Source organism: Gavialis gangeticus, unplaced genomic scaffold (genome assembly GCF_001723915.1).
Source record: "Gavialis gangeticus isolate Ggan-Ray unplaced genomic scaffold, GavGan_comp1, whole genome shotgun sequence".
NCBI lineage: Eukaryota > Metazoa > Chordata > Crocodylia > Gavialidae > Gavialis > Gavialis gangeticus.
The window spans coordinates 22,162,956-22,177,516 of record NW_017728992.1 but is presented as its reverse complement, the minus strand read 5'-3'; the positions used below and the strand labels follow the sequence as shown (position 1 = coordinate 22,177,516).

The 14,561-nt window shown below is 47.5% G+C and overlaps 1 protein-coding gene across 4 annotated transcripts in view; it reads right to left on the bottom strand.

Annotated features, from left to right (window-relative positions):
* TRIO (trio Rho guanine nucleotide exchange factor) overlaps window positions 1–14,561 on the bottom strand; it is a 589,244-nt gene that overhangs the window by 103,280 nt on the left and 471,403 nt on the right. For all 4 annotated transcript variants that reach the window (XM_019521265.1, XM_019521285.1, XM_019521275.1 and 1 more), the window contains exon 34: window positions 5,078–5,321. In XM_019521265.1, coding sequence (XP_019376810.1) covers window positions 5,078–5,321 — 244 coding nt within the window. The remainder of the gene's footprint in view (window positions 1–5,077; window positions 5,322–14,561) is intronic.

Genomic DNA, 14,561 nt, shown 5'->3' with positions numbered 1-14,561 from the left:
TTGTACATCTCCATCAGAGCTCTTGGGTGACCAGGTGCATTGTCAATGAGCAGTAATATTTTGAAAGGAATCTTTTTTTCTGAGCACTAGGTCTCAACAGTGGGCTTAAAATATTCAGTAAACCATGTTGTAAACAGATGTGCTGTCATCCAGGCTTTGTTGTTCCATTTATAGAGCACAGGCAGAGTAGATTTAGCATAATTCTTAAGGGCCCTAGGATTTTCGGAATGGTAAATGAGCATTGGCTTCAACTTGAAGTCACCAGCTGCATTAGCCCCTAACAAGAGAGTCAGCCTGTCCTTTGAAGCCAGGCATTGACTTCTCTTCTCTAGCTATGAAAGTCCTAGATGGCATCTTCTTCCAATACAAGGCTGTTTCATCTACATTGTAGGGTTATTAATTGGCCTAATTTCAATATTGTTGTGTCTCGGGGAATAGGGAGGCCCAAGGAGAGGGAGAGAGATGGGGGAACGGCCGGTTGGTGGAGCAGTCAGAACACACACAACCATTTATCGATTAAGTTCGCCGTCTTATATGGGTGCGGTTCGTAGCGCCCCAAAACAATTACAATCGTAACATCAAAGATCACAGATCACCGTAACAAATACAATAACAATGAAAAAGTTTGAAATATTGCGAGAATTACCAAAATGTGACACAGAGACACAAAGTGAGCAAATGCTGTTGGAAAAATGGCGTCGAGGGAAAAACGGCACTGATAGACTCGCATGACGCAGGGTTGCCACAAACCTTCAATTCGTAAAAAACGCAATATCTGCAAAGCGCAATAAAGCGAAGTGCAATAAAACAAGATATGCCTGTACTAACACTGGGAAATCCCAAGATAACAGAATTGCTGGCCTGTATTTAATCTTGCATCTTTGAGGGATCAGCTGTGCAAATACTGCAGCAGATATTTTTTATATTACAATTTCCCTTCCTGTGAAGACTTAAAGGGGTGTAGGAAGTAAGGAGCCCAACTGGCAGTTTCCCAGGACTAAATATATATTGAAATCCATACAATGGTAGTATTAGCAATCTCTTCTTTCTCTCTTCTTTCAAATGCAAAACTCTATTTATTTAAAACTTCCGACATGGCAAGATTTCCTCGTCCTTATACAAGTTCCAAATGCAAATCCTAATGCCCCTTAGTACAGCTAACTTATAAACTACTTACATAGCTGAAAAGTTCCATTAGTTGTCTTATTAAACTATAAACTTGCATTATTTAAAAGTAGATCAACAGTCATCACATCATAAGAAGGCTGAGCAAGCTTACCTGATCAAAATGGTTACACCTATGATTTTGTAGGAAGTATGAACTAATATTAAATGTAATGTATATGACTTCTGAAAAAGCTTGAAATGTGAGGTTTTCCGGGGACCTGGTAAGATCAAGATTGCAAATGGAAGAAATGAAAATGAAAGAGAATAAAGAAGGCATCCCCCAATACTTAACTGAACTAGAATATGGGTATACTGTCACTTTGATAAGCCCAGCATTTGACCCATTTCCCAGATTTCTAAACTTAGTGGTGTATACTGTTACAACTCCTTCTCTCAGACACATTTTTACTGTAATACATCCTATGTATTTGCATAGCATTAACAGCTTTTCTCCCTATTGATTCATTCTGTTCCTTAAATTTCAGAGACACTCTGATTACTTCTAGCCTTAAGCCTTATAACATATCTGCAGCCCTTTCCACCCTTCCAACCTAATGTAGCTCACTATGGAGGTCATTACACCCCTCCCTAACATCCAGGTTTTACTTTACTCCCTTAACAAAGCTCAGTCATATTTTAACTTCCTTGCAGTTTCTATCCTTCCACCTAGCAGTGATCAAATCACAAGTAAATCAAGGTGTGCAATCTTCAAGATTCTACCCTAATCTTATCTGCATTATGCAATATACGGTATTTGTCTTCTGGGATGGGGAAAAGGCAAACGTGGGGAGTTTGGCTTAAGCCCTGCATGGAAAGTCAAACATCTTTCCAGTATGATAAACATATGAGTTCAACCTTATCTTCTGGAACACCAAGGTCCACATCAAGGCAACACTGACCACGGGCTTGTCTGCACAGAGCTGTTCGTAATTAACTGTCAAGGGAGAAAGGAGATTTACTCCTGAACAGGTACTGTGCTTTAATTGACATCCTACTTTAATTCTTATCTTTCAAATGTAGAAGCCCTAACACAAAGCATTAGGTTCAAATCTGGCAAGCCTTGTCCAGGATGCTATTACTTGTTTTCTACCCAGAATGTATTTAAATGTTGGTGTGGTGCCGTGAGAGAGTTAATGTTCATATAGACTGGATCTAGACAGTTGATGGCTTTATTAAGGATCACAACCTCAAACATAATACAGGAACAGTAAACCAGCTCCTTAGAACACCAATGCCATGTTGCCCACTGCCTTTTACACTGTCAGCTAAGAGGAGAATTTGCACATCTATCTCTTGTTATCCCCTGCTACAGTCCCACTCCACAGCAGATATGGATTTCTATGGTTGTCTGAAGACAGCAATCTACATCTGTTTGCCAACTGCAGATATGGCAACCAGCCAATTAGTGAAAAGCAAAAGTCATTGTAAGTTGCTCTTATTTTCGTGCGATTCATTCAGCATTTCTCTTAGTAAAGTTATTCTTCTAACCATCTGTTTTCATGCCTAATAAAAAAATAATTAAAATTAAGCATTCTTTTTTATTTGAAAGTTCAATTTCCTATCCAGTGCTACTAATTCTACAAACATGCATACTTGTTAATTTTTAAGTGATATGTACAATGCCTACAGCCTTGTATAACTACAAAATACCCAAGCTTTTAATTCTTGTGCCTTGATCTGTCATCCATTGTCTTTTAATAGAGCCTGAAAACAGACTAAACCCAATTAACACAGATTAACAATAAGTGCTTGGACTGCCTGTCAACTGCAGGGTTTCCTGAAAGTAAAACTTTTTACCTCTCAAATTACTACACTAGTTGCTTAAAAAGTATGCCAAAACTAATGCTTTTATACCTTTTACTCCCTCTGGTAATATTTTTTTTTAAAAAAGAAAGCATAAAGGAATTAACTGAAATTAGGAAAAGAAATCCTTGTGGTCGCAAAACTCTGAAACACAGTTTATAGCTTTTGGACACAGAATAATTTTTAAACTATCTTCTTTAGGTAAAAAAGAAGGGGTTTTGGCAATTTTTCCTACTAGATCAACTGAATAGTGGGAGAAATATTAAATAAAATTTTGGGCACCAAGCACAAAGGTCTGCAAAAGAAGTACAGACAACCTAAAATAAATACCAGATAAAACAGTAACTTTTAATTCAGTTATGTACTCAGTTAAAGAAATGAGGGCTGTAAAATTTACAGACATGAAGGGCACTTTGTGCCTGGAAGCTTGTCTAACATCTCTGCCGACTATCCAGTTGGGCAGTAACATCCCTTCAAACCAGCTGGACTCCAGGTACACAAAAGTAGCTAGGAGTGGGTGAACAGGGTATGAGCCCAGGGTGCTGAATTCGAGGGGGTGCCCTCAAGGTCCCTTCCACGCACCTCTTCCCCTCTATTCTATCTTTCCCAAACCTGGTGGGCACTCTTGTGTTCTCCCAACAGTCCCCTCCACTTGCTGTTCCATCCTGGTATGCTACCCTGCTGCTCTTTACCCCCTTCTGCAGTGCCTCAGTGGCTCTGTCACTTGCCCACCCTTGTCCACTGAATTTCATTTTGTTAACTGTCTCTTAGCATACCTTTCAGTGGCAGAGATCACGAGAACAGCCCTCAGCATGAAGCAGGGAGGGTTGAGCTCTCTGGAAGGGGAGTGAACTCAGTGCTGTAAAACAGTGTCACATAATTTATACAATTTCTTCTCAAAAGGGAGAAGTGCCTTAGTTAAGCCTAAACAGTATTTAGAAAGTGGTCACTCTAACGGCTGCCAGGCACTCTTACCCACAGTTCCACAGGACAAATAGGTCAAAATAGTATTCAACTTGTGGAGATTATATTGTTAGATCGTTATTTCCTGAATTCATTTTTCATCAGTTCTCACTGATTACAATATAGGCCAATCTATTTAGACCCTCTTTAGGTTTTTACAGCATCTAAGATAAAGCACTTCTGACTCAACTTACTCTCAATTCAGATACTCAAAAAACTTTTTAACTAGGTAAGAGATCTTTCTGTTGCACCTACTTACTTCTGAGCACAGACTGTTTAACCAGAATGTTGAGATGGAATTATGTGAACAATCAGCAGAGGCACAGCTACAAATTCCTAGAAATATATTATATACAGAAGCATCCTACAAGAAAGACACCGTTAAAGACCACACTTAATCAAGAAAATTCCAAAGAAAGAGAATCCATTCTTGTACAGCATGCAACTTCACATCTATACTAAAAAATGAATTTCATTTGGGCTCTGGAAAAAAGGGATTAATCAGCAAAACACTGTACTGAGGCCTTCAGTTCTAGCAAGAATCACCTAAAAAAGAAACCCCTGCTTAATTTTGAATGCTGCATTCTACTTGCATCTCAGTCAGACTGAACTATATTGGGTAGACAATTTTTCCAAAGTCTCACACCAGGATTCTTCAAATCTTGAATAAATGAAATTTAGCATTATAAAAAGTACCTGTAGTTTCATAGACTACAGATTTTTTTTAAATGATTATTTTAGTAAACTAGGATTGGTAACTAGGATAAGACTTCTGGCCATCACTTCCCAGCAACCATGCAGGAGGAAAAGATATTTTTTACTATTTTACCTTAGAGATACACATTTAGCAAAGTGGTTAAGTCTGACATAACTCAGCATCCAAAACCAGTTATTTTACTTGGACTTATTTAAATGGCTTTTGTATCTCTGCTTCTCCACTTCACATACACAACACTAAGCAACCTAAATTTTAGACCCTGGAATACGTGCATTGCCATAGTTTTCTGAACCTGCTGAGTCTTATCCAAAAACAAACATACATATCAAAAGGTACAAGTTAAAAACAACATTTTTGTGGTATTACAAATTGTGACACGTGAAAGGGAAGCCACCAACTAGAAAATGAAACTTCATTCTTCCCTACCTTTGTGATTGAAGATGCCCTCCATCTCCATGCTGCTTCTTGAGTGGGCAATGCAAAGCGACCCACAGGGAACAAGACCTTCTGCAGCTGGGGATCGGTCTGTGGTTCGTACCAAACACCAGTCTGGCTTGTCATGCGGCCTCTCCAGCACTTCCACTGTCTGACCCCGGCGGATAGTCAACTCATTGCTATTGCATGCCGTGAAGTCATGGATAACCACAGTCAACTCACATCCACCAGACAACTGGAGAAAGAAAAAGCAATAAGGGCCTGAATGAAAGCTGCATATTATACCTATATCTACTCATTTAGGATTGAGATATATTTGATAATGATTTAAGAATTTATTATATCATTAAAAAGCAGATAGACTTGTCATATATGCTGGGAAGTTTGGGAACAGTAAATAGATTCACTGCCTCACTTAAGAGAGCAAGTGGGTGCAGCTACAGGTGCACTTCAATGCGCATTAGCCTATTTTAATGTGAATTAAAGCATCACAAAAAACCCTGCACTTTTGTTAATGAGCATTAAAATAGGCTAATGCACCTTCTTCTAGTACCTCACAATGGAGGTACTAAAATTAATTTGCATTAGTGAAAGTACATTAATGAACATGTAGACATGCCCAGTTAAACCCTCTCTGCACCCATCATGAATCATTCTTCAGTAAAAACAAGGCATGGTCTCAGAGGAGTAACTAGACCAGTAGTTCTCAACCTTTTTAGACTCAATACACTTTTCCATTAGACTCAAGGCACCCCTTTTAGTTTTCATTCATTTCTGACTACAGAAAAATAAGACGAGCAATTCTTCTGTGCCAAAGAACTCATAAAGACACAACTGCTCAGAACATTTTAACACTCTGAATTCCTATTTGAAATCTCTGGGTTTATCTTGTGAATCATGTTTGCACACATGACAGTGCTTACATTGTGTGGCACCCTGCAGCATCCTTGAATGGCTCTCAAGGCACCCTGGTGAAGAATCATTGAACTAGACTGACTAAAAATAAGCAACTACCATAATAAGCACTATTTAGCCTCATGTTTCATAGGAACAAAAAGTAGAAGGGGAAAGTTTCCCTTTTTGGCTAGTTTTGTGGCATGATAGTGACGCAAGTCCTTCCCCATTTACCTCACAGAACCCCTCTCATGGGAAACAGTGATGAACTTACTAACCTCTTTGAAAACAGATGACATGGAGGCATTAATCAATTATCCTTCTCAGTGGCCTCCTTTCACCCCAAGAAGCAGTTACTCAGGACAGAGTGCACAGGGCTGTGGTGGCTGGGGGAGGCAGGAAACCAATGCTTCAAGACATCACTTCTAGATCTAGGGCCTTGTCCCTTGGTGAGAGGAAGCCAGACTGCAGAAGGGAAGTTGGCTTATTGCCCCCTCCAAGGGTCTCTGAACAAACACCTTGGAAGTGGCTGACTTTTGAGGCAAGCATTCTGCTCTGTCTTTTTGATCCCCTGCCCCCAAAATACTTCCTACTTATAGACTTGTATTCATGAACATAAAGCAGAGTTGGCAAAAACCTACATGGCATGTCAATCTTCTTCAAAGCACTTTCATTAAAATCATTTTGTTCCAGCTCAAACTTTACACTCTCTCTCTCTCTTATTGCTCCATTTACTTTAAACAAGCAGTAGCATTTGGTAAACATGGATAAATTCCCATGTTTCCCAGTTTGTGTATTACACCATGCTGGACTAAGGTTTAAAAACAATACTCAATGAATTTCTCCCTTCCACATAGTAACAATAATTCTGTAGACCCATATTACCCCTTGGTTTACCACTGCATTTTTTAAATCATAATTTGCTGTTTCCAAAACATGTTTCATTCATCCTGATATGTAACCTTCACTAATAAAGGGGGAGAAAGAGGGGGAAGTGAAATTTGGAGGAATCCTTTTAAGTCATGGGATTTACTCTGCAAATCCACAAAGGAAGGCCTCTTCTTGTTTATCCTCTGATTATTAAGAACAAACACAGTTTGGAATTCTTATCTTTGCAAACATAAAAGCACAAGCTAATATACAGAGGTCTTAAATACTTCAGTCTTTCTAAGCTACCTTTGACAAATGCCAAGTTTCCTTTTTATGCTGTTATCAGTAAGACCCATGTACTTGGAGCTATAGCACTTGGATTATTACTTACATATCTTTTTATCAAATGCAAGACAGAAAGCAGGACAGCGCTCTTTTTCATCAAATAAGAATTTGAGGATTGTCTGCCAAGCAACTCATGACATAAAACTCACAGGCTAATTCTTCCCTCTCTTCACCATCCCTCCCACAAACCACAGGACATAACCCTTGGCAGGCAGTCTCCAGTAACTGCAGAGCTTTCCCATGACCACTACCTACCAATCTTGTTAACTAATCCTCATTGTGTGTGTCAATACAGTAATTTTTCTTTCCTTTTTTTTTTGAGGGAGAGTTAGGGGCTTTGGAGAGGGAAGCAGGAACAAGGGAGAGTACAGAAACCTTATGCTTCCCATAGTTAAGGATGTAGTCAATCTGTGCCCCACAAGTTCTGATCAGAAATTAAATCACATTGTTTCTACTCAGCCCCTCTCGTCAGTCCCAGCACTCCAGTTATGAGGTACATGGCTTCAGAAAATGCTACTTTCTCACTCATTAAAAATAACTTGCAACCCTCCCCCTCTTCCTCTGCATTATGTTAGCTTTTAGTCCATTCAAACTTACACCAAAGGGGAAAAAGTCAAGAGCTTTCCCTTGTTTTCTGGCACTGATTTATGTTACAGCTCTCTTCAGACTAAGTGAGGATCAATTGAAAACATCTGTATGCCTGATGAGGTCTGAGAAAAAGCTAATGGAGTCTGACTTCACAAGGTGTCAAATGCCGGTCCTCCAAACTTTTCTCACGAAAAACGTATTTGTTCCCCTTCCTTCTCCCACCAGCATAAGTTAGGACCAGGTTTCACCACTTTTGGAAACAATGCATCTTGTCAAGACAATTGATCTGAATATCTATAGAAATCTAGCTCTGCTCTTTAGCCATTTCTCTGTTCTCCCATTTCCTGTCAATAGAGATGAATAGGTACCTTATGAATATGACCAACATAGACCAAGCATGTGCACTTGCAGCAGCTCAAATAGAAATGGTGCAAAATTGAGCCGGGGCTTTTTGCCTCAGTGCACGTGCCCGGACACGCATTTTGTTGTGGAGCAAATTGTGCCATCTGGGGCAAAATAATCCTGCCTGGCTCCTCCTGGATCTGCAGCCAGGGGGAGCTAGAGCCTGGGGCCAACATAAAAAACTGCCCTGGCCAGCAGCTTAGTGCTACTTGCCCCCAGGAGCTTCTGGGACGTGGCTGGGGCACCACCCTCATCCCACGAGCAGCTGGGGACCTCAGCTGGTGGCTCCTCCATGGAGCCGTTGCCATGGGCATGTATGTGGCGAGCTTTACAGACACCCCAGTCTCCCGCCCCTTTTGCGGGCAGAGGGAGACCCTGGTGTACGTGACCCATGAGTGCGCCAGGAGGCAGCACCTCCACCTCCAGAGCCTCCTCTTGAGGTTCTGGTTGAATTTCACCCCCCACCTTCTTGTTTTTGGTCACCACACCAAGTCCTGGGACCTCCCGGTCAGCCTTGTCCTGGACCTGGCCAAGTGGGCCCTGTATTTGACCAGGAAGGAGGCTCTGGCTGGGAAGGTGCCCAGAGACTGCAGGGCCACTTTCCTCTCATCTGTCCATGCACATCTCAGGGTAGAGCACCAGTGGGTGGCATCCACCGGCTCCTTGGATGCCTTTGAGGACCAGTGGGTGCAGCCTGGGGGACTCTGCTCAGTGTCTCCCTCAGGCGCACTTATTTTCACGTTTTGACCCACATGACACTCCTATCCCGTTTTTTTCATTAGTTGTCCCAAGTATTTTGTTGTGTCATCCATCCATTGGCCTCATACATCAGGAGCTATTAGTTAGCTGCGTGGGCCTCACAGCCCACGACAATTGGGTGATACAAATAGTCAGGAGCTTCTGAGGGAGAAGCCTCTGGGAAGAAGTTGGCCACACTCCTTCCTGTCCCAGGCTGCTGCCGCTGCTTGCTGCAAGCTTGGGCTCAGGAGCTTCTGGGGAGAAAACTGGCCAGGCCCTTTCCTGCCTCTGGCTACTGCTAGCTGCTGACTTGGTCTCAGAGCTTTTGGGAGTAAGTTGGCTGCATCCCTTCCTGCCGTGGGCTGCTGCTGATGTTGCTGCCCCTGCATGGGGGGAGGGGGGTGTCCTCTGCTGCATGCTGCTGCCCCTCTTGGGGAGGGGTCCACTGCACTGCACTGCACTCCACCTCAGCTTCTGCACCCTGGCTCTGGCCTGCTGCCCAGCCTGCCACCAAGCCTGGGGAGGGAGCCTGTGCTACCTTTGGGCCCATCCTCCCCCACTGCCAGAGCCTAAAGGTGCCTTTCCTGCCCCAACTGCCTTGGCAGGCAAACTCCCACCTTCACCTCCACCAGAAGCACAGCCTGAGTGGCTGAACTGGACAGCTCCTACCATCGCTGCTGTGGTTGTTTTTGCTGCTGCCCTCTGTCTGGACAGAAGGAGATTCTTCTGCTGCACCACCTTGCACCACACCTGCACTGGATTACTTCCTAATCAACTGCCTGCTCCTGCCCTCCCCCACAGCTACCTCACTGCATCTGATCCTTCTTTGTTTTCTTGCCTACTGCTCTGCTGCTGAGCGCCTGGCTGGAAGCCTGGGGGGTTTCTGGACAAATATTCAACAAACAAAGCCCGTCCACCACTCCATCCATCTTTTACATCTGCCTCAGTAGCCTTCCCTGTGTGTTCTTGCCATTGTGTGGTAAGTGTTGTGGTCCGTTCCCCCTGCCCTGGTGCTTGTTTTGTGGCTGAGTAAGCCAGTTCAAGTTTCCCCAGCCCTTGTTCGCGTGTGTTTTCCCCCTCCCGCACATTCTCAAAGCATCACCCTCTTGGTTTTTTTCCTGCGGGGCTGTAGCTCAGGGAGCTTCAGTGCCCTCCCTCCCTACTCCCCTTCTCCCTGACAACCCCAGTCTGCCCCTACTAGATTCACCAGCTACACTGGATATTTCGTTTTTCTTTATTGTCTTCCCTGCCCTCATGTGAAGCAATGGCAGGGCAGGAACCTTCTAGGGGGGCAGATGCCCCCACAGAACTTTCTGCTCCCCCCCACTATGGGGCTGGATCCCAGCCAAGCTCCCAAGGGGATGCATGCCCCTGCAGCCTCCTCCCCAGAGGCAGAGTCCAACCAACCCCCTCCGGGGATAGTGAAGCCTTCAACCTCTGCTGCAGGGACAGATGGGACTCTGGTAGGGAGCCAACAGGACCAGGGGGTCTCCCCTGGCCCAGTGCCTCCGGAGAGGTTCCCAAGCCCCCTCTCCCTTCATCAGGGACCAAGGGCAGGGGCAGTGGAAAGGGCTCCTCTTCAGCCTCCTCCACAGCTTGGGGTGAGAAGGGCAAGGGCCCTGTTCCCAAGCCTAGACCACCAGCGCCTGAGGGGACAAGGTGTACTACACCCAAGATTGTGGTGGCCTCCCGGTTTCATGGCAAGGGGGTCTTTTTCCTTTCCTTTAAGGCTGCTGCACAAAAGGCAGTGGAGAAGGGGGTTGTGGTGGAGGGTGAGTATGTCCCCCTCAAGCCTCTAGAAGAGCTGGGGACCAGGGTGGTCCTCAACTCCGTCCCTTCCTATATCCACAATTGGGCCCTGCTCCCCCAGCTCCAAACCCTGGGGAGAGTTATCTCCCTGGTGGTGGCCCTCTCACTGGGGTGCCGAGACCCTGGCCTCCGCCACGCGCACTCTTTCTATGGCCAGGTCATGATCCGGTTGGTGGTGGGAGTGCAGCTGGAGGCTGAAGGGTGCCTGGCAATTTTGTATCAGGGGGCCCTGTTGAGGATTTTCTATACACTGGGGGACCTGCACTGCTTCTGGCAAGTCATGAGTGCCCCATGGGCCAAGCGGGGAGGGCATCCGTGGGTCCCACTGGCACGAGGGATGCCCCTACCACTGGTATCCCTCCCCCCTCAGGCCTCCCTGGCACCCCAGCCACAACTGCGAGCCCACCCCCGTGAGCTCAAGCGACTCCACCCCCCCCCAAGTTTGGCAGAGTCCCAGGGAGGCAGCAGCAACCAAGTGGAGAGAGGGAGCAGGGCCCCCCTGCCTCTACTCTTGTCCCTGTCATGGCTGCCCCATCCCTGCAACCCTCACCTTCTCCTACTGGAATCTATCCACCTGAGGACCACCCCATAGCTGAGTGGGTGCAGGTCCCCTTTGGGCATAAAGGCAAGAGGAAGGCCCAGGCACAGCTGGAGGCCTCTGATGTGGAGGACTCCTCTCCTGGCTCCCAAGACCACCACACAGGGGGAAGAAGTGGCCCAGCCTCTGAGGGCCTCCGCAGCTGCGCCTAACACCCCACCCCTGGGAATGATCACCCTACTGACCCCTGTGCCTTCACCTATGTGAGGGTGTGGGAGGAACAGGCATGCCACTCCTGGTTGGACTGGGTTTATATCTCTTTGCTGCACTTTGCCTGGGCCAACTCCTCTGGCATCCAGCCGACCCCTTTCAGCGATCACCACCTTGTCTGGGTTCAGGCCACGCTAGGGCCTGGGGGTCCGGGGTCAGCTTACTGGCATTTCAGTGTCAGTTTCCTGGAGGATGTGGGCTTCAGGGAGGCCTTCTGGGAGTTATGGCTGGCCTGGTGGGAGCAACAGGCAGCTTTCCCCTTGGCTCCGAGATGGTGGGATGTGGGGAAGGTGTGCATCCCTACACTCGGGGGTACACCCGGCAGAGGAAGGCAGTGTGGGACCAGCTTGAGTGGGAAGTGCTAGAGCTGGAGAGGCACTGGCTACTGACCCAACCAACCTGTCCCTCTGCGGAGAGTGTTGGGAGAGGCAGGAAGAGCTTTGTGCTCTGGACACCCACTGAACCCACGGTGTGTTTGTCCGCTTGCACATCCAGATCCTTTGGGAGATGGACTGTGGCTTCCGCTTCTTCTATGCCCTGGAGAGGAGGCAGGGGGCCAAGAAGTACATCACCTGCCTTCTGATGGCACCCCTTCATGGATCCAGGTAAGATGTGCCAGCGTGTGGGCCTTCTACGAACAGCTCTTCTCCCTGGATCCAACCAACACTGAAGCCTGTCAGACCCCATGGGAGGGACTCCCGCAGGTCAGTGTGGGCGACTGGGACCAGCTGGAAGCTCATCTCACTTTGGCCAAGTTTTCGGCCACCCTCTGCCTGATGCCTGGCAACAAGGCATTTACGGGCTGACCTTGGAGTTCTACTGGGCATTCTGGGATGTCCTTGGCCCGGACCTTGCCATGGTCTGGGCCAAATCTGAGGGAAGTGGGGGGCCTCCCCGTGTCATACCGGCGGGCCGTGCTGACCCTCCTGCCAAAGAAGGGGGATCCCCATGACCTTAGGAACTGCATGGACTACAAGGTGGGAGCGAAGGCCATCTTGCTGCACCTGCGGTCCATGCTGATGGATGTGATCCATTCTGACCAGATATACATGGTGCCCAGATATTCCATCTTTGACAACCTGTACCTGGTTTGGGACCTCCTGGAGCTAGCACACTGGGAGGGCCTGTCTTTTCCCCTCCTATCTGTGGACCAGGAGAAGGTGTTTGACAGAGTGGATCACGGGTACCTCACAGGCATGCTGCGGACCTTTGGCTTTGGACCCCGCTTTGTACGGGCTCTCCAGGTGCTGTATGCCTCTGCAGTGTTTAGTCAACCTCAACTGGACCCTGACGAAGCCCATCCTGTTCAGGAGAGATGTGTGTCAAGGCTGCCTCCTGTCAGGCCAGCTATACGCCTTGGCTCTGGAGCTCTTCCTCATTTTCCTGCAGAAGTGGGTGGCAGGGTTGATGTTCTGGGAGCCGGCAGCACAGCTGGTCCTATCAGCATATGCTGACATTGTATTTTTCATGGTCCAGGACTCAGGTGACCTGGCATACGTGGAGGCCTGCCAGGTATTGTACTTAGCGGCCTCCTCTGGCCAGGTCAACTGGGTGAAGAGCTTTGGCCTGGTGGTGTGTGATGGGTGGCAGGTGGGCTCCCTCCCACCCAGGCTCTGTGGGATCCACTGGAGTGTGGGCTTGCTGCTCGACTTGGGGGCTGGTCTCCACATCCAGGTCCCTCGCAAAAGTCACCCAGGCTGCTGACCTGCTCAATTGCGCCCCTCCTCTGGAACCCCCAGCTGGAGGTGCCAATGGCAGAGGCGCCCCAGTTGTGACAGAGGTTGATCCTGGCTGGTGGAGGACCCGTATTGGAGACCTCCTAGACAACAACAGGTGGGAGTGGGTGGATCCCGCTGTGCTGGCCTGGCGGATGGGTCTACCCATGACACGTGCAACCTACCGTCTGGTCCAGGAGATGAAATATGCCCTACCTCCCAATGCCCTTGACCTTTGACCAGGTTGTGCACGGTGGTGGTTCCCGCCCCCCATGTCCTCCAGCCCCACAGAGTTTTTCATGGGGCCGGTGCCTCGCCCAGCTTCATGGCACTCCCTGCTCCAGCACCTGAGCCAGCTGGAGGACACCAGACCAGTCCACTTTTCCACTGTCCATTGCCACCACCTCTACATGCTCATGTGCTGCACTGTCCATCATGCTGCTCTTGCATCCCACCCAGACACCAAGTGGCGGGATCTGCTCAGCGACAGCGTGGCTGGGGCACCCCAGTGGCTGAGTCTGTACTCCACCCTCATCCCATGAGCCACTGGGAATCTCAGCTGGCAGCTCCTACATGGAGCCGTCACCACAGGCGTGTATGTGGCAAGCTTCATTGACACCCCAGTCTCCTGCCCCTTCTGTGGGCAGAGGGAACCCCTGGTGCACATGACCCATGAGTGTGCCAGGCTGCAGCCCCTCCAACTCTACCTCTAGAACCTCCTCTTGAGGTTCTGGTTGAATTTCACCCCCCACCTTCTTGTTTTTGGTCACCCCATCCATGGCCCCACCAAGTCCCGGGACCTCCTGGTCAACCTCCTCCTGGCCCTGGCCAAGTGGGCCCTGTACTTGACCAGGAAGGAGGCTGTGGCCGGGAAGGTGTCCAGAGACTGCAAGGCCACTTTCCTCTCACTAGTCTGTGCATGTTTCCTGGCGGAGCACCAGAGGGCTGTGTCCACCAGCTCCTTGGATGCCTTTAAGGACTGGTGGGTGTCGCCCAGGGGCTTTGCTTGGTGTCCCCCTCCAGAGAACTTCTTTTCACATTTTGAACCTATGACTCCCACGTCACTTCTACTCTTTTCTTCCTTAGTTGTCCCACCAAAAATTTTTTATTTTAATTTTTTTATTAGTTGTAGCTTTCAAACTTAGCTGCACTACTGTGTGGGGCCAATTAGTTAACTAGACAGGAGCCTCTCAGACCCAGATACTTGGTATCTGGGGACACTGGTCCCTTGTGTCAACTAGACTACTGAAGCAGTATCCCAAATTCACTTTTTAAAATACCGCAGAATCCATGATTAGAACAAAAG